This window comes from Cladophialophora yegresii (genome assembly GCF_000585515.1).
Source record: "Cladophialophora yegresii CBS 114405 chromosome Unknown aczIN-supercont1.4, whole genome shotgun sequence".
Lineage (NCBI taxonomy): Eukaryota > Fungi > Ascomycota > Eurotiomycetes > Chaetothyriales > Herpotrichiellaceae > Cladophialophora > Cladophialophora yegresii.
The window spans coordinates 1,806,215-1,825,892 of NW_006913048.1; the positions used below are offsets into that span (position 1 = coordinate 1,806,215).

The 19,678-nt window shown below is 53.9% G+C and overlaps 6 protein-coding genes across 6 annotated transcripts; 3 read left to right on the forward strand and 3 right to left on the reverse strand.

Moving 5' to 3' along the window:
- Nucleotides 1–1,310: 1,310 nt before the first annotated feature.
- On the reverse strand, nt 1,311–3,617 carry A1O7_05981 (uncharacterized protein; the record flags this gene model as incomplete). Its single annotated transcript, XM_007759987.1, has 3 exons — nt 1,311–2,801; nt 2,869–2,890; nt 2,944–3,617. 3 exons carry the CDS (start codon nt 3,615–3,617, stop codon nt 1,311–1,313), a joined length of 2,187 nt encoding a protein of 728 aa, XP_007758177.1.
- A 3,147-nt stretch (nt 3,618–6,764) lies between these two features.
- Nucleotides 6,765–8,928, forward strand: A1O7_05982 (uncharacterized protein; the record flags this gene model as incomplete). Its single annotated transcript, XM_007759988.1, has 2 exons — nt 6,765–6,990; nt 7,064–8,928. The coding sequence occupies 2 exons, from the start codon at nt 6,765–6,767 to the stop codon at nt 8,926–8,928; spliced, it is 2,091 nt and encodes a 696-aa protein (XP_007758178.1).
- Nucleotides 8,929–9,582: 654 nt separating this feature from the next.
- A1O7_05983 (ethanolamine kinase) lies at nt 9,583–10,883 on the forward strand (the record flags this gene model as incomplete). Its single annotated transcript, XM_007759989.1, has 2 exons — nt 9,583–9,765; nt 9,822–10,883. The coding sequence occupies 2 exons, from the start codon at nt 9,583–9,585 to the stop codon at nt 10,881–10,883; spliced, it is 1,245 nt and encodes a 414-aa protein (XP_007758179.1).
- A 1,379-nt stretch (nt 10,884–12,262) lies between these two features.
- Nucleotides 12,263–13,580, forward strand: A1O7_05984 (uncharacterized protein; the record flags this gene model as incomplete). Its single annotated transcript, XM_007759990.1, has 3 exons — nt 12,263–12,469; nt 12,541–12,656; nt 12,716–13,580. The coding sequence occupies 3 exons, from the start codon at nt 12,263–12,265 to the stop codon at nt 13,578–13,580; spliced, it is 1,188 nt and encodes a 395-aa protein (XP_007758180.1).
- Nucleotides 13,581–15,620: 2,040 nt separating this feature from the next.
- On the reverse strand, nt 15,621–17,174 carry A1O7_05985 (uncharacterized protein; the record flags this gene model as incomplete). The annotated part of the gene is made up of 1 exon (XM_007759991.1): nt 15,621–17,174. The coding sequence occupies one exon, from the start codon at nt 17,172–17,174 to the stop codon at nt 15,621–15,623; it is 1,554 nt and encodes a 517-aa protein (XP_007758181.1).
- A 563-nt stretch (nt 17,175–17,737) lies between these two features.
- A1O7_05986 (Atypical/ABC1/ABC1-B protein kinase) lies at nt 17,738–19,514 on the reverse strand (the record flags this gene model as incomplete). Its single annotated transcript, XM_007759992.1, has 2 exons — nt 17,738–19,169; nt 19,225–19,514. The coding sequence occupies 2 exons, from the start codon at nt 19,512–19,514 to the stop codon at nt 17,738–17,740; spliced, it is 1,722 nt and encodes a 573-aa protein (XP_007758182.1).
- Nucleotides 19,515–19,678: the final 164 nt, after the last annotated feature.

A 19,678-nucleotide genomic window follows, 5' to 3' on the forward strand; every position in this document is an offset into this window, starting at 1 on the left:
GCGCCGAGGGTGAAGATTCGGTGCCTTTCCTTCGGCGATGGCATTCAACTCTTCTACTCATCCGAGCGGCAATGCATCACAGCGACAGGCGCACAGCGCGGTGTAACTGTGTTCACTAGCGATCATGGTCTGGACCTGCTACATTGTCGTCGTTTGAGGCATTAACATCTAACATTAACATTCACATTCGCATATTATGTTAATTTACTAGTATACCAATATGATGATACTTTGCAAGGTTATTACCTTTAGAATAGCGATCGGAAGCAACCTTGGGCAGTTTGGCCATCCCCCTCAATTGAATCCGAACACTCTTCTCTGGAGAAGCAGTCTTTTTTTCTAGAGTCGGAGGACCCTGCATTGTGCGCGCTGCATTGGGATCTCATCTACGGCATATGGTATATCGTCTACTGGTCCTCCTCGTACGTTGTACAACAGATAGAGTACGCGCGGCTGATATACCGTAATCTTCAGAGACCAGTGTCTTCAACTCATCTCCGAGGGACTGGACCTATGGGAGTTGTGGTTGAGGCGATGGAACGATCGTGCAAGTATATCACTTACTGTAGCTCTGGACTGGTGCCGCTTTCGTCGCGGGTGCAGTTCTTGGATTGTTGCTCCAAGGAACACTTCAAGTCTTCAAGTCCCTTCCAGGCCAGGTGCCCCAAGACTCGAAGATACTACAAGGAGGTACGCACGTTCTGAGAAGTTTCATGTGGCGCATAGGGATTGAGTATTCACAAGTCGAGCCGACTCGGGTGTAATCGTAGCATGAAAGTGATTGATTTCAGTATCGGAGACGCCTTCGCCATCCTGACTATGTAGTATGGACCTCATATCATATCATACCATCATATCGGACCACGCCATATCATCCCATAAATATCATACCATATCATACCATATCATATCATACCAGGTCATTCCCGTATCATACCAGATCATTCTCGTCTCATACCATATCATACCATGTCACGCCGGACTAAAGGCAGACACTTCCAGCCAACCTTCCAACACCAGTCATACATACCCGGTAGTCATCTGTGGTCCTCCAGCGACGAGATATGTCAACCCGACCCAACCCTAATTGTCCGTGATGGTGTCCTGTCCTGTACAAGTAACCTCGCAACGACTGTATTATACCAGGTGCTTGCCCAGGCTTCCAGTCCAGCCCGCGCCCCTGCCCGTGTGATCCTGTCCGAGACCCAAATGCGGCGCTAAGGAGAGAATATCCTGCCTGCCTGCCTGTCCGTACCTATTCCGTACCCATTGATCTTTATGGCCGATTACAGCCGTCAATCACTCATCGCCTAAAGAATGTCCTTGATCAATTTATACCCCTCGCCCACTCGACCGGCACTTCCCTGCTTGCCTGCAGCAGCGTCGGCAGCCTGGTCCGCCGCCGTGGTGATGACCTCTGCGAGCCCGAGGCCTTCAAAGGCCTGACGCGCAACCGTCACCCAAAGCCAGCCGCCCTGGTCGGTATGCAGGAGGCCGATCTTCTGCGTGGCGTCGCTCTTTTCGGGCGTTTGATGTTCATGGAAGAGGTCGGAGACTTGTTTGACAGCCTTTTCGTGCGCGGCGTTGGGTTCGAAGAAGCCCGCGGCGAGGCCATCGACGGTCAACCTCTCTTTCACTTCGTGGGCTTCTGACGGCCGGGTCTTGAAGACGGCGAGCAGGGCGAGAGCCAGGGCGAAGAAGGCGTAGAACCCCTTGAGCGCGATCAGGGTGTACAGCGGTAGTAGCGGCACCCGTGTGGCGAGGTAGGTGTTCTCGCGCGTCCACTCTCGGTCGTTCTGGACTGGCACAGAGATACCGGCGGAGAACGCCACGGCCGCTTTGGAGAAGAGGTTGGCGAAGACCTTGGCAAGCCCCTCCGGTCGGAGCTGGTAGGCGGCTAGTGCGGCGGCGTCTTGAAGGGCCAGGTGCGAGAGGGGGCTGTTCGTGGCAAAGGCGGCGCTGTAGACTGCACCGTAGTAGTCGGGTGCCAGTTCGTATGCTTTAAGTTCAGAGGGCACCACGCTTCCGTTCATCCAGTAGTACTCGGCCTCGTAGATGGTCGCGGCGCAGGACAGGATGAAGACTGTGTCCCCGTTGGTGTCGTTCTTCAAGAAACTGTGGTTGCGCATGTATCCAAACTCGTCCGCGTAGGTGTCCACGGGAGGGAAGCCCTTGCTCCAGGAAAGGAAATGAACAGGGTTAGTAGAGGCGAATAGATCCGTGGCGCTGCTTCCCAGTCCGACTGGTTGTGTCCATGCCGAGTCGTTGAAGAACTGGATGCCGACCATTGCCTCGTCGGGTGCCGCGGTCGCATTCTCGACAGCCATTCCGACCTGGCCGGAAAATGAAAAGGACGGCGCACTGTACGTGCCGCATGTGAAGCCGCCTTCAGGGTGGGTTTCACAGGTATCCGTCACAACTTGGCACTCGGTCTTGATGGCGAGCGTTGGCGCAACAAAATCAAGTTTCATCCCTCGGCGAAGGTCCGCAAGGAAATAGTAGTTGGATCCATCATCAACCGTGACATTCAAAATGGTATTGGTCCGAGAGTTCTGCATCAGAGTCTCTGCTGCCTCTTGCGCATGATAAAGGCCTTCTCGTTCATAGCCAGAGACCTTCCAGCTCGTCATGCTGCATGGGTAAAGACATTGCGCGTTGAGGTTCGATGGGCAGCTACTACTCTGCCAGGATTCTGTGGCGCACCGCTCCGGGTCTAGACTTCGGCCGAAAGAAAAGGCTGTGGCTGCACTCGGGATGACGAGAGCGATGTTGATGGCTTTCGTGGCGGTACCAAACCAACTCTATTGTGTTTGTCAGTATGCAAGACACCGTCAAGGCAAGACAGACGCATGGCCTGGCACAACTTACATCCACAATTCCAATCACAAATCTGTAACACTCAGTTAGCCCAGGTGCAAAGCACGTTCGAGCAGTCCGGCTTACGTCATGGCCACGATGAATAGGAGGCTCCAGAAGGCCAAGGGAACTGGCTGTACCAAGTCCTCATGGTTCTGCCAACGGTACTTGAGGGTATCAAGCAGTGGCCGTGCTCCTCCACCGTTGAGCAAATTTATCAGAATCGAAACCTGATGTGGGCTCGGGAGTCTTTCTGACTTGGTCGATGTTGCCTTGATAATGCGCTGGCCGGCCAGGAAGGCCACCAACGCCATGCTGGCTCCGGTCACGAAAGGAAGAATTTTCGCGGTCCAGGAAGAGATCGTGTGTAAGACGGCAGGGTTAGTGATGCCCTTCTCATAAAGATAGTACGCTTTGCTGCCACCGTTGTTCTCAATCGCTTGAACGCCATGGAGGGCGCTCAAAGGATCGTTCGAGATCTTGGTCTGCTTGGATGGGTCGAAGACGTAGCTGTCCGGAATGCGATTGTACAGAATTGCGGTCAACAAAACGCTGCATACAACCATGACCGGGATGCATGGTCCAAATGCTCCCCAGAGCAGGGAGGTTAGGGCGCCATCCATGTTCTTCTTGTGTGCATGTTGTGGGCCAGGAGTAGGCGGAGGGCTTTTGTCGCTGAAATTCGTAGCTGGCGTGTCAAGAGCCTTCTCTTGCAGCAGGGGTATCTTCGTTGGGGACGCCAGAGGCTGTGGAGGGGCCATCTTGCTGTATGGTTAGGATAGAAAGTGTCAATAGCGACAAGAACGAATCTACGAATATAGAGTGAAGCGCGGACGGCGGACGCAAAGCAAGGCCCAGGTTGTGATTATATGAGAGCGCATAGTGGCAAGCCTTTCTGTGATAATGACCAACATGCTTGCGAACCACGGCTGAGCGGATACCATGGCATTCGAGCCATGCAGCCATCGGTAAAGCCTTCTCAAAGCGAACCAAAATTCGCTTCGCAGCTTGCAAATTGTCGAGATCGTGGCCGGCCATGGTGGTAGAGCGCCGAGTCGAGAAGGTGTTCACGGAAAGGCTGAGAACTGAAGGAGGGCGAGGTTTTCCGGGCATTGGACACGTGGTAATCGATATGCATGCACCACCCGACACGAGCTGTACAGCTTCTCTGAAGACTCGGTGGCTGGCTCAAACCTGCATTTTGGGTCGACAAGGAGAATCTAGACCAGAGGCAGACCGACATCTGCAGGACTTGACGATGCAGGATAACGAGTCTGGAATAGCAATTCTCGGAGTCCATTGCGGCAAGTCGGGCATACCACGATCGGTAGGTTAGTGTCCCTCCCACAAGGGCAACATCCTCAAGGACAGCAATTTCAGCCTGGTGTGCTAAGCACAGCTGCTTTGGCTGCTACCCCTCCGCGTTTTCACTGCGCAACAGACGAAAATTGCTGGTGCGCGGATATGACGGGCAATCAGGCGGTGCGGGAAGTTTGAGTTAAGTGGCTGGCTGGCTGACCTAGCTCCCATGCGCACGTCAATGGAGGGCTATCAGGCTGCTTTGAGCAGCTGCATGTCGACTCACAGATGACCGCGGCCTAGAATATGTTACACGAAGTGATGAGCTGGACAAGTTGGTCGAGCTGGATGGTCGGTCGGATCAAGCTCCCGACATTGGGGCGCCAGATTCGCGGATGCGCGAGTCTGGCCTCCGCCTGACCCCGCCTGCCACGCCGCGCAAGCTTAACCAGAGGAAGGTTATTTAGGCGCGGTGGAGCCCAAGCAGTGGCCAATGAATGGCCGCGGGCATCGGCGCTCTGTGCCGAGTCACACGAGAGGCTGGAGAGGACCATAACATTTTAGTCGAAGTACTCCGTATAGACGGATGTCTCTCCGAGTGCTGCACATTTGGAAAACATGCATCTGCTCGGTAGTTGCAAGACCAGCGGTGGCCCTACAATAACCGGGAGCGGAGTGGGCTCAACCAATGCTCGCGGGACTGAGAACCCCGCCAACAGTGAAAAGCACATCGACCCTGACACCCGCCTGAATACTTCTAGATAGCACAGCGCAAGCTCTTCCCAACACAGTAGCGCGGATGTCAATTCGAGGCACGTGGCCGAAGTTATTAGCTACCTATATCGTCGTAACGTGTTGTCTATCCAAAGAAGACTCAGCGAGGGGCTTGCCCCTTATCTAAAACAAAGCAGTAGTGTAGTAATACACGCGTGAAGCGAGGAGTAGGACTGATGATGCTGGTAAACAATTTTGAAGGGTCATGAGAGTAGCATGCTGGAAAGCCTAGCCGCATCAGATCCCGGTGCTGAAGTGGTTGGACCTCATCAGCACCGGAATTGTCCTCCCCTAACTTGGCCTCGATCTTTTTCTGAGAGCAAGTAGCCGTGCGTAACACTCTAGGGCACTTGACAGTCGACGCTTCCACGTTCTGGTTATAAACTCACATTGCGTTGGATGCAGTGTCGGGCCAGCAATTGCACCTCATTTGGAAGTCTGTCAGTGGCGTCCAGCTTTGAGATGCTTAAGCCCTCAAACAAGCCGTATTCGAGCGCCCAGCGGATGTCTCCACAACGGCTGACGTCCCATATGACCTGCGTGCTTCGGGCCAGATGGAATGTAGTGGGGCGCTCGTTGCACTTGTCCTTTGTGGTGTCCTGCGTGAGCAAGCTTCGATTCATGACGGAGAAGTTCATGTCGCTCTGAGTTGGTGGCTGGCGAAAGTTGTCCCCTTCACATGACCCTTGTAGTGCGCCAGGCAGTCTTTGGTATTTTGTGGATGAATGCACGCAAAGTGGGCAACCCCAATGTCTTCTCTGGCGTCGTCTCTCGTTCTTGCAGTTCTCGGATCCTGGACATTGACGGTGCTGAGTGCTGCGATCAGACAACGGAAAGGTTGTGGAGCTCATAGGAAATTGGGCCTGTCTGTGGCCATGTCATGGGTAAAGCATGGCCTTGGAATGTGTGCATACTGGGATGGAGGTTTGATTACTGATCTGCACATGCTGAAGCACGGGTGGAAACGACTGGATGGATCCGTGCCGGCGCAGACCTTGGGACCTGATAGTCGCGAGTATATTGCTATGAAGAGGAAACCAACGAAGGCAAGAATTAAATCGAACGATTGGACATGCAAACTCCGCGGTCTCTGAACGATCAGTGGTAGTTTCGCAGGAGAATGTGCAAACTGGGCCTCGCCAAGGGAGGATGGGACAGGGAGAAGTCATATAGGAATCCCAAACACGACGTTCACTCAGCGTGGAACAACCACTTACCTCGTCCATATCAGCTCTGCAGCTCAATTGACAAGAGTCGCAACGGTGTCTTGTTACGGGTGTGAGCAATGTTCGGACCAGAAGCGCAGACGCTCGGAGCAGTCGAAGAACCCTCACGCGTATACCAGCATGATGGCCGGTCACAAGGAGAGATGTTGATATAAGGGTTCATCGAGTGTTGTTTCCACCAGTGAGCACATTGGCGAGGCGTCTTCCAAGCTTCTGGTGCTCACCACGACCTGATACCCGAACTGCGTCTGCAACGCATCGAGTTCGCATTGAGCCAACCAGGAGTTGACAGATCTGAGCCATGGCGGCAATTGCTATGAGGACCACGCCAATTCGAGCTTTGTAAAAGTAAGCGTCAACGACTGCTCGAAGTAGTCTGCGGCTGACATTGTGGGCGAGACCCGCAACGGGCAAGGAGCAAAGAACGATATGCCCGATTACATTAATCCGCGCCGAAGTGTAACTCGTAGTCCCCACTTTGGTGGGTCGAGTTTGCATGGTTTGCAGTGTTTGGCTTACCGCTCTCAAAAAAATAGTTTCTCGCACTTCTGGACCGTGTTGGCTGCCACAGTGTCGTTCCTGAACCCTCTCATAGTCTAGGAACATATCATGGCTGCCAGCAAGCGCTCAGTGGAGAGCGCCGATATCAAACCGTCCAAAAGGGTAAAGACGTCAAAAGAAACTACCACAGCAACCGGAACTTCGCCTGGGAAGCCAGAGGCTAGATTTGACAATCCGGGGAATACAGGTGCTGCAAATGCAAGGAAGAACCAGAAGGAGAAGTACCGTTCAACGGCACATCAATCTTACAAGAAACCAGAACCATATGTGAACAGTACGTTTGAGGAGACCCTGCCACTTCTTCGTGACACGACGACAGTTGTTGCTAACATTTTCTTCCGCTGCAGACCAATCCTCACGCGAAGCCCATGCTAAGCAAAAAGCCCTGACACAAGACCGCCGAGCTGCAAAACCCAATGCCGACTCGATAGCCCGCTCGAAGAAGATTTGGGAACGCCTGAGGCGGAAATCCCATGTTCCCAAGCAAGAGCGGGATGAACTAGTCGGAGAGCTCTTCCAAATCATATCTGGGCGGGTGAAGGATTTTGTTTTCAAACATGACTCTGTGCGGGTGATTCAATGTGCTCTCAAGTATTCCACGCCGGAACAGCGAAAGCAAATCACCGCTGAGCTGAAGGGCAGCTATCGCGAGTTGGCCGAGTCCAAGTACGCCAAGTTCCTGATTGCGAAGATGGTCGCGGGCGACGATGAGAGTCGCGATGCTGTGGTACACGAGTTTTACGGCCATGTGAAGCGATTAATCCGGCATCCCGAGGCCAGTTGGATCGTGGACGATATCTACCGAACCATTGCAACCAAGGAACAAAAGGCCATCCTCCTGCGAGAGTGGTATGGTCCCGAATTCGTCCTCTTCGGCAAATCTCAGAAGAGCAACACGACTTCCTCAGGCGACGAACCAGTTACGTCCGACCTTTCTGACATTCTCGCACAATATCCCGAGAAGCGAGGACCGATCATGTCCCACCTTCGTGAAATGACCAATCAACTCGTCCAGAAGAAAACGACTGGCTTCACTATTCTCCATGATGCTCTACTGCAATACTTTCTGAACTGCAAGCCAGGCAGTCCCGAGATCACCGAGTTCTTTTCCATGCTCCACGACGATGAGGAAGGGGATCTTCAAAAGAATCTTGCCTTTACGAAGTCCGGATCTCGCTTGCTTTGCCTTTGCTTGGCACATGGAAGTTCCAAGGACAGAAGAGGGATAATGAAGTTCTTCAAGACGCACATTCAGCTACTGGCCAGTGATCAATACGGGCATAAAGTGCTATTGACCGCGTACGATGTTATTGACGACACGGTAATGACATCGAAGACGATCTTCCCCGAACTTCTGGGTAAGGATCGTGAGGCAGGAGCGAGGGAAGAAGAATTGCTGGCTCAAGTCGAGCATCTTACAGCACGGATCCCGCTCCTTTATCTCATGTCACCAGATGCACCGAAGTGGCTCATCACGGAGGATACAGCTGCGCTCATTTCGGAAGTCCGTGAGATCAGGAAAGAGACGTCCAAAAAAGATCCAGCAAAACGTCGGTTAGAACTACTCGAGAACATTGCACAGCCATTGCTCGACCTCATCCAGGGCCAGGTACAGTATCTAGCACAGTCAAGTTTCGGATGTCAGTTCATCACGGAGACAGTATTCGGTTGCGCTGGTGTTGGCGATACTAAAGGTGCATTGGCTGCTATCGCCAGTCTAGCTACGGATCGGCCTGAAGACGCCGAGAAGAAGGAGGAGGTAGAAAAGATCATTTCCACTCCCATGGTGGGGCGAATGATCAAAGCTTTGGTGCAAGGCGGACGATTTGACAAGGCCACGAAGTCCATCAAGCTTGTCGAGCCCCCCTTGAAATTTCACCACACACTATATTTCAGGATCAAGGCCACTGGTGGCGATGCGGAGATCGTGAACTGGACGAACGGGTCTAACAGCTTTGTCGTGGTCGCGATGTTAGAGGCCGAAGACTTCGAGGCCAGGGACGAGCTACTGAGAGTATTGAAGAAGAATGCCAGTGGTTTGAACAAGGACAACAAAGGCGCAGCGATCGTTCTGGAGAAGGTAGGCGGCAACGCCCGCACAGAAGGGGGGAAGGAGGAGAAGCCACGGGCAGATCGAGCGGACGAAGGGGATGACGGAGCCACTACAGAGCAGAAGGACAAAGGAAGAAAGGGCAAGCAACGGAAAGCCTAGAAAAAGAATCCAAATAGCGAGCATGAGCTTTCAATGACCAGGACTGGTGCTGTATAATACTGCCGAGTCCCAAATCGTGCTAGTTGCTCCCGACTTGCAGAACTTCAGAGCTTGTCTCCATACAGCCGCAGGGCCGCGTGTATTTTCCCCAAGCCAAGCGGTGATGGTTGAGCCTTCACTGCTCGGCAATCAACAGCTCTAACTAACAGCTAACTCCCGGTGAGCAGGTACGAGAACTCGTGATATGCCAGTGCAAGTGCATGTTACCATCAACTACCGGTGACGGTTGTGCCAGCGATCGATCTGATCGGTCCTCGTTGGAGCTTCACCGAACCGCAAACAGACATAGAAAAGTGGGGTGCTGGAAGGACGTTTGGCATCGTGATTGGTTGGCCAAGGATGGAGCGGAGGGGGGTGCGGAGGGAACCGTTAATGTCGGTGTTGGTCACTTTGTCCTCACCTGTTCCTGTTTGTTGGCTTTTCTCCAAAAGCTTGGGAACAAGCATGTGCCGCTCTACTTGAAACCTTCACCCCTTCTTTCTGCTATATGTGGGATCCTTACTGCTGCGCTGCCCTTTCACACTCGTTCCCAGAATATTCCGCTACAGCCCGGCGTCGAACCGTGTTACCTGGCCAGATAGGCCATGCGCGACCATGGGCACATCCACTAACTCGTCGAACGGTCATGTCTCTCCACTGCAAAATATTGACTTGGCATTTGACAACATCTCTCTCGAGGACTCAGCCCGGTCTTTGGCGTACAGAGTGCAGCCCAAGTGGCGGGACGCTCCAGGCGACATTGTCATCACCAAGTTCACTGATGGGATAACTAACACGGTAAGTGCCAACAGTCAACCTCTGGTGAGCACGTGCTCATCGATATCTGGATATAGCTCCTCAAGATCTCGAAACACACCCCTGGCCTGACAGAGGCAGAAATAGACACAGAGTCCGTCCTCCTGCGTGCGTATGGCAACCACACTGAGATCATCATCGACCGAGATCGTGAAGCCAGATCACATGGTCTGTGTGCAGAGCGGGGGTTGGCGCCTCCGCTATTGGCAAGATTCAGGAATGGCTTGTTGTACAAGTTCATCATCGGCCAAGTCTGTACTCCCCCAGACCTGGTCAGCGAACCCGTCTGGCGCGCAGTCGCCAGGCGTCTAGGTGAGTGGCATGCACGGTTGCCGATTGCGGCTGTGGTCGAGGACAAGAAGGACGTGTCAAATGGGGTCAATGGCCACGGGCTGAAAGAGGGCGAGCCAGACTGCTCCGAGCTTGCTTCGAGGCAGCCTGTGCCGAATATGTGGTCAGTGATGCAAAAGTGGGTTCATGCCCTTCCTAGCAACACTCCTAAACAGGAGGCTCGCAAACAGTTGCTGCAGAAAGAGTTAGACCGCTCATTCAAGGATCTTGACAATGAGCGAGGTCCCGGCTCATCTGGTTTTGTCTTCGGACACTGCGACTTGCTCAGTGCCAACGTCATTATGCTGCCAAAAGACCATGCCTGTAGTGCGGAAGGTGATTCCCTCAAGGTCTCTTTCATCGATTACGAATACGCAACTCCTTGTCCCGCAGCCTTCGACATTGCGAATCACTTTGCAGAATGGGGCGGGTATGACTGTGACTACAACATGCTACCAACCAAATCTGTCCGTCGTCAGTTCTTGAAGGACTACCTGGATTCGTTTGCAGCCCATAGCGACAGGCCACTCCCCGACGACATGCTGGACACCTTGTATCAAGAGGTCGATCGCTATCGGGGCATGCCGGGCTTCTACTGGGGTGTCTGGGCCCTGATTCAAGCCACCATCTCCGAGATCGATTTCGATTATGCCTCGTACGCTGAAGTCCGGTTAGGCGAGTATTATGCCTGGAGAGCGGAAGAAAACGGCAGCCGAATGCAAAACAACCTCCAAATGCCCCTTCGCGAAAGGAGGTGGGCCACGGAATGAGCGTGAGAGATCGTTGCATACCTGTCTCCAGCGTCGGAGGTCTCTGGAAACGGGTGTAACAGAAGCACCAGGTCTATATTCCCTTTGTTGTCCGGAACCTAACGGACATTGGACAAAAGATATGTAATCAAAGATTGCCTTTCATTGACTCACTCGGGACACCAGTGGCTGTTCCCCGGTGAGCAAGCGAACTGGGCTGCATGATGTAAAAGCAAGAGTGAGCTACCAAGAATAAGAAGCGGTTAGGACGCAGGAGCGGTTGTATTGTCTGTTGCACAATGCGCGCTTACGTGATAGTCGCTCAGAACTTCAGCTGCGTGGCCTTGCATGAATCTGCATAGAAGAACCTGCTCTACGGTGCACGACGTACGAGGCTTGACAATTCACAGTAGAAGGATCTGACACGAAAAAGCCATCTATCTCATCTCCTTTGCTTGACCAATGTACCGGTAAGGCTTCGACTGTGGAGAACCGCGCGATGCACATCTTACATTGTTGCTGGTCGGTATTCAAGAAAATCCTTGCCGCTCCTTGATACTCCATACAACATATTCGCTTAGCAACGGCCGTATTGCGCGGTTCCGACAGCGAGTCTTGAGACGATTTAATGACCGGGCTCCATCTAAGTTCCCAACGGGTCACCGTTAGCTGACAATAGTCATGCTGGACCTTCTGCTATGATGGACGTCAGGACTGAGATGTTGATTACATGAAATCAGACCCGACAACCATCAGAGTACCACTGTCCTACAAGGTCGCTACTCGCTAGGTTAACACCGCGCCGGAGCTCGCATCCCTCTTGCTGAAGCTCTGTTCAAATGTCTCCCAGCCCGCAGAATAACGTTTTCATCACATACAACGATCCGACCGAGCTCAAAAGCCGACAGAACCGCCGAGCAGTTTCATCCTTCGCCTCGAAAAGCTATCGACCAACGTCAAAGAGGATCATATTAGACCGCACCCACTATCGACCCTTTGTTCGGCGGCCAGATAGTGAAATACCACCGCCAACGGACGATGATAATGTCAAATCCAAGCATACTGCTGCCAGAAGAAAGGGCGCCCCTACGAGGATTCCCGAGGAACATCCACCTCTTAGAGAAATTCAACCACGCGATGACTGCGCCTTGGGCAGCCCGATGGCAGATCCCTTCACAACATATCCTATCGCCTCCCGGAACTATGTGCCATTCCTGGTAGACTACTGTGAGTATTCTCTGTCTCTTGATCAAGCAGATCCCATTCCTCACACCTTCAACTGCCTTGTCCCTATACAATCGCAAGTACTGACAAATGTAGTTATTCGCTCTTTGACTCCTCGTTTCAGTCCCGCGCTTGCAGTGGAAACCAGCCGATATCTGATCTGGTTCAATGTCGCGATGCACAATTCGGAACTGTTTCATGCATTGATTGCCCTGAGCCAAGTATACTATAACATCGATGTGAGAGGGTTTGGCAACACACACTGGACAGCGCTGTACCATCGGGGCGAGGCACTGAAGCAGCTGAGACAGAAGGTTGAGACAGCCAAGAGCTCCGACGACGACGCTGCCATCTTGACCGCCCTGTGGCTGATGGACGTCGACGTAAGTACTTGACACTATTTCTTCAGGGGACACTTCTCCGTGAACGAGCACCTGAGTTGCTGACCAATCAGGCCGCCCACGGTGACCTTCATGCGTATGCAATGCATAAACGAGCGAAAGAGAGGATGGTCTTGACCCGAGGTGGGATCAGGCAGTTGAACGCCGAACTTCAGGATGAGCTGCTGAAGTGGGTTGAAGACTGCGCTCATCATTCATGAGTTTGACCACTGACACGGTCCGGCGTAGGAGCGAGTTCTTCCTACCGTTACTGCTGCATGGCAGATTCGTGTGTGAGCTCACCGATGACGACGACGTGCTCGTCAGGTTCAGGGAGAACAATCCGGTCCAGCCGACCCAGATGGCTGGCTTTCAAGGTCTCTTTTCAGTCCTGGCGAGCAAGGGCCTCGTCACGTCGCAAGCAGTCGAGATCGTCCAGCGCATCTTCAAGCAAGTCTCACGGCAGCCTCAATTCGCTCGAAGCGGAAACACAGATGGCACTTCACCAGACAATGGCCCTGTCGATCAAGCATACAACGAATTCAGTCGGGTGCTACGTATCACTGATCAAATAGGGCCGCAGTCGTTACACCACCGGCTGCTCTTGGCATTGTTGATCTACATTTTTAACTTTCACAATCAGCCACAGGCGCTGCCTGCTGCATCCTCGACACCTCAGAATCGCAAGGTCCGACATCCCTATCTGCAGATCTTGTCCAAAGTGGCCCTAGAACTCTCCCAGCCGAGCGACCCGTCTGATCCGAACAAGATCACCGAACGGGAAGTCGCTCTTTGGACAATGGTAGCAATCGGCGCCGCCTCGAGCTTCAGCCCCTGGCGGCTTGAAATCCCTTTCATGGGCCATCTGATTGAGTTGATGGAGAATAATGAGGAGGCAGTTGATGATAACGAAGCAGATGTGAAAGATGCGTCACTGGAAGAGGCATCCATACAATTCTCAGCGGCTGACGCCGCCGAACCCTACAAGAAACCGCCCACGAATCTGGAGAAGCTCACAGCCTGTCTGAGAGGGTACTACCTCTATGGGGCGGATAAAAAGACACTGCGGAGTCTGCAGAAATGGAGGGCTTCGGAGCCGCGGGATCCGGACTGAAAGGAGGAGCTGGAAGGGCGCTGACAGTCGACGCACACTACATCAGCGGTAGTCCGCGAACCCAACGGGTCGGTGATATGACTACGGCACCACAATGCCCCAAAAATCGGATTAGATATTCGGCACGGCATGTCGAATGTGCAGCTACCCTGTTCCAGCATGCAGAGAGCGTCCCCAACCCTCCAAGAGGACAAGACCGAGCCATACGAGACCCACACGGGGATACGCAGCAGCTTGACAGCAAACGTATCGGCAAAGGCGGCAACACGACACACAGTACCGGGTCTACACAGGGTATGTACATTAGCCGTACGGTACCTCCGAGCACGACAATGGACCTGAATCCTCGGTTTCAAAACTTCTAGAATTCGAAAAGCGCCCCAAATGCCGTCAGGCTCTCGAATTCCCCCCCTCAACAGGCATGAGGTCAAGGTCTGCGGTCAGACGACCTTATAGTCTGAGAGCATCATTGAGCACGAATTCAAACGTCACGTCAAGCCTACAGAATCGAGGCTTCGAGAATAGGTTGGAGCCTCGCCTGACTGCCAACTAAACGGACTCGCGATCTGGATCCCCGGACATTCGAAGTGAAGTAAGTACCCTTCGCACCTCCAGAACGCCGTTCTACCTCCACGTCCTGGACCCCTCCGACCACTCTGTCACTCAGTCCTTCCCAGCAATATCGCGCATCCACCTCGCAGCATTCCTGATCCTGCCGCTCAAGCGAACAAGCTACTACGGCGCACTCGACGCCCATGAAGTCTGCCTCGCCTTGAGGGTAGAACGGCACACCGGAGGCTTTTTGGGGGGGGAAAGAACTGTCGCTTCGCCATCATCCTCGATGGCGCACTTCCTGAAGCCAAGGAAGATAGAGTTACGGGTAGCTGTGTGGTTGTCGGCGGATCCCGTGGTGTATGTAAAGGCAAGTCGGCCAGGGTCATCGCAGCAATGAACTACTACTTCATCGATGCCCCGTCGTCGTCCTCGGCGGCGTGTTCAACGGAGCCACGCATCTGACCAGCATAATTTCAGGAGTCCCTCGCCTCGGAGTTATATCAGCCAAGGCAAGGGACCCACCCACGATAAATCCTGGACTCTGGGGTCCTTGTCGACAGTCTGTACACGCGCCGAACCACTAACGGCGTGGCGGTCGTGGGACGGATATGCCGCATGGGGGCAGGGAGGCCGACACCCGCGGTCTGCCAAGCATACTGGAGGCGAGTCCCAAGGGAAATGGAATATACCGGCCTTTTCGGTTCGCGATGTTCTCCGAAGGACCCAATGATGAGGGTAGTGCGACGTGAATAGATCTAGAGAGATCGCCAGACATGCCGGACAAGGAGCTCGAGTTTCAGTGAGGAGAGGCTGAAAATGGGTCTCCGACGGGAGCGGGACGAGTGGTATGTCTAGGTTTTGTTGGTCAAGCCATAGGCTAAGTCGGCGACTCTGGGATTTGGGACGAGAAGGTGGCTGAGCACGGGGACGGGAGCAAGGCTGCAGAGGTGGAGATGGGCAAGAGGGTCGTTGTGCAGGCACCCCTACATCGTATGTAGGCACGGGCACGGCTGCAGTGGTTTCGTTTAGCAGGATAGAAACGTTTGTTGTTGAGATATCAGACATATGGCCAGCTTCGAGGCACAATACCGTCCGTGCATGGGCGTTTCGGCGTTACTATGGGCGATCGCTAGCCTGCCTTTTCACGACGTGGTGTAGCGGTTTAGCACGAATGGTGAACTTTTGAGCCGCTGCCAGCCATTGTCCGACGAGCTCAAGCGTACTACGCATAGAATACATCTGAGGGATAAGATTGCGCGTCCAGCCTATAACTCGGTTCTTACTGTAAGTATTCGTCAACGCCTAACCTACCTGGTGCAGTCAGAACTACGCAGTACAGTACAGTATCATCGAGCGAACATCTCCATGGCAGGAGACTATGTAGCATTACAAGAGACTGGCAATGTACAGTATATATACCGTCCCTTTCAAATTCCATTCCGCTTACTGTACGCGCCTCGGCCTCATTTCGAGTGCCATCCCCCATTATCCGCCCCCGTATATATCGCCGCCAGCGTTCCTGACACACCTCAAAACATCACCAACCAAGTACAAGCTGCCAGTGACGCAGACACGACCACGCGTCGCAGCAGCGGTCCTCACAGCCTCTCGTATCGCGTTGGCAATGTAAGCGTTAGCGTTGTGGCCGTGGAGGTCTCGATCATCCCCCTTGTCATGGGGAATTCCGTCCTCAGGCGCAGGCAGAGGCAAAGCCTTCACTACGCCATCCGTGAAACGTCTCGCCTTGGCCGCTAGATCGCTCGCACGCATGGGTTTCACCCAGGGCATCCCGTCCACGGGGCCGAAAGTGCATGTGATGACGTTGTCACGTGGCCTCAATAGTATCGACAGGATGGCTTCGACGTCCTTGTCGTTCTTCACGGCCAGGAGCCAAGTCACGGGCCCACGAAGGTCTGGCTGACCTGGCTGCATGGGGCGTACATTGGTGTCGATATAGTCCACCAGCGCTGCGGCGGATTGTGCATTGTGAGAACCGTCGAGAAGGACTCTAGCGTTTTCTGGGCTGTGGCTTTCTGTGTCTGTGTGTGTGTCTGCGTCTGCCTCTGCGAGAGCTTGAGGGAGGAGTCCCCCGGGTAACGTAAGCCACTGGAGACGGCCTGGTAGGCTGGACTGTGCCTCCTTGATGACCCTATCCAGGGAGGCCATCACTGATTCAGGTGGTGAAGGTGAAGGCACAGCGTCCGAGTTCATATGGTCATTTTGTGCCTTTGTGGCGTGGCCCGGCCGGAGCGGGTGTTGTCTGCGAGCGTGCGTGGCCCCAAGACTATTCTCCGCGCATCGAAACGCAGACCAGGCAGTATACAGGTTTTGCGCCTGGTGACGAGCCATGCTCGTTTCCCTGATGACAGTGTCCAACTCCCTTCTCTGTTCCTCAGTGGCATTGTACACGCCGGCCTGCCCATCTCTCTCCTCCCAACCAAGCTTCTTCAGCTGCGTGGCAACCACGTCGAGGACACTTTCCGCATTGCTTCGGTCCACAACGACAGGCACGCCAGGCTTGAAGATGCCGGCCTTCTCCGCCGCAATGGCTTCGATCGTATGCCCCAGAAACTCGGTATGGTCGAGTCCCACCTTCGTCATGACGCTCACGAGCACATCACATGCCCTCAGAACATTTGTGGCGTCTCCCCGTCCGCCCAAGCCGCACTCAATCACGGCAACGTCGACATTTTCCGTCGTGAATAGCTGGAACGCAGACGCCGTGAGGATCTCGAAGTCGCTGGCCCGGATGTCCTCCTTGAGACTGCGGTCACGGAAGTGCTGCTCAACACCTAAAAACTTGGCGCGGTCGACAACGTTTCTGTTGATCGTGATGCAGTCCCATCGATCGATGATGTGGGGGGACGTGAAGCGGCCGACCCGGTAGCCCAGGTGGCCGAGGAACGTCGAGATTAGGGCCGCGACGCTTCCTTTGCCGTTGGTCCCTGCGATATGCACGGCTTTCCAGGGTAGAGTCGGGTTAGCCGTGAATAGCGGATTGAGGAGCTGAGTGATCCTTTGGAGACCGAGGGTGATCATGCTGATGAGCAGAAGCGGCGAAGTTGTGCTGAAAACCGCCCGTCACGAAACTCATCTTATCGAGTATTGCGAGGGTAGGGTCTGAAAGATTATCATTTTAGGTGGGGCGAGTAGGGTGGTGTATGGCGGCGTACAGGTAAACAGTGTCGGTAAACAGAGAGAGATTGGGGAGGAACCGGCTGTGGTGGAGTAGAACTGCTCGATAGATGAGTGCGAAACGTAACTAGTATAGGAGGGATCATGCACGAGCTGCGCGAGGCTGGCCAATCACAAGTGAGCCCTGCCCACGAGGCTGTCCAAGATTAGTGGCGGTCGGCAGGCATTCACATGGCTTGAGCTACTGTGTAAGCAACGTCGTTCGGAGCGGAGGACATTAGGAACGGATATCCGCGCGTGTCTCTTGGTGATGAGATGGGCCTGCTGACGATTTTTTCTATCAATCAGCATGGTCACCGAGTATCCTCTACTCCAAGCCACAAACCACACGCCTCGCTAAGAGCAGACAGAAAGCAGGTTGCTAAAACCTCCTACACACGTTGGGTACTCGAAAACTACTGCCCAGCCTATCCCTCCACACCAAGGTGCCTCCTTATCGACAAGTATCGCTCATACCCAAACAGCTTCACCTCAATCCTCAAAAACTGGATCCACGCCCGTAGGAGCCTGAACCAATTCTGCGGTCTCAGGAAACCACCCCTTCGCTTGATCAGATCTTTCTCGTCCTGCCAGACGGTCCAACTTGCATATTTAGCCAAGATCAGCATAGGTCTCATGGGCTGCGTCGAACCCAGCGCCTCGTCCAGACTTCGAGTGAGGTCGTTGGTTTTGAGAATGAGAAGGATGATCCGTGGCACATGCCCAAGAAGTTGCACGAGCTGCTGAAGGAAGTCCTCGCCAAAGACCTCATTGATGCCTTCCTTCTCATTTACATCCCGAAGCGACGTAGTGAGCTGTTTGCGCACAAGCACGCGGTAGTCTCGACCAGTGATGGCTGAGGCGAATAAAGGAAATTCCTTTTCGCCTATCCCGGCGACCTCGTAGGCATATTTACGCATTCTCGCCTCATCAGCATCAATGACGGCGAGCCAAAGCTTCGCGTAGTCCTTCCGTAACTTGTCATCCGGCATGCGGTAGAGGCCATGGTCGTACAGCACAATGTCAAAGTTGTAGGGGTATCTCCTGGTTGGATTGTGGCGAATGGCGATATTCCCTGCGTGTGGATCACAGTGTAGGGGCGCGTTTCGCGCAAAGATCATGACGTTGAAAATCCGAGCCAGCGTCGCGGACACCTCGTCCCGCGAAATACTGTGTTCCTTCAGATATGCGAGATTGTCCACCCTGGCTCCGGTCACGTACTCCATGACGAGGAACCGTTTGCTCGCCGACATGACTTTTGGTATAATGAGGGGAAACTTTGTATTCCGTCCAAAGTAGTTGCGGGCGTAGGTCGCGTTCTGACCCTCGAGCGCAAAATCGAGCTCTTGTGGTAGAGAAAAGTCCATTTCATTACTCAGCCATTCGAGGTCATAGTCGGGGAAAGCTCGCTTCAGACTCCGGAAGGTGAATCTCGTCAGGGCGAGATCGAGTGGCACCCACTCCTCGAGGGCGGGATGTTGAACCTTCACCGCCACTGTCTGACCCGTGTCTTTCAGGACTGCGATATGGACCTGCGCCAGGGACGCCGCGCCAATGGGTTCCTTGCCGAACTCGGCAAAATCGTCCTCTATCCGGCGTCCCGTGTCTCGGAGGAACATGTCTTCTATCGACTCATAGGACGAGACGGGACACTTGTCCTGGAGAGGCACAAATGTCTCGGTCCACTCAAGAGGCAACAAGTATCCCATGGACGATATGTGTTGGCCCAGCTTGATGAATATTGACCCGTTGGCCTCCATTGCCTTGAGGACTCGATCAGCGCAGCGTTTATGGCAGGCCTTGAGGCTCTTCGTGTGTTCTTCGGGATCCTCGTACTTCTCGTTCAGCGTGACTCGGTAGCTGTGTGTCTGGTCAGTGTTGTCGCTTTGAAGGGCCACGTCGCGCCAGTGCATACTCGTTGATACAGACCACCAAGGTGGAAACGACCCTTCCCGTCCTCTCTGCAGCCAGCCAGCCATGCTTGATATTGTCCCCGAAGGCAAGGACTCCTGCGCCAGCAACACCTCCACCCGCGGCCGCCCAATACACGGCCTGCCGGGGCCTCACTACCCTCACCGGTCCGTGATAGGAGGCAAAGCGCCTTCGGGATTTGTGTATAGGAGTCTGTGGGAGACTTCTGCACCGAGCACATGTCCACGAGACACGGCCCCGCAGGAAGGCGAGGGCATCGATAGAGATTCGCATGGGAGCGAGTGAGAATGTTACTGTATTGACATGGGAAAGGACGTCGACGGTCGGGCTTGAAAGCCCCTCAGAAGATGGCGCTGGGTTGCACTGCACCAGCTTTGGGAAGGGTATGGGAAACTGTTGAATTGCTTCAGCCGATCAGCAGATACAGTGTCAAATCA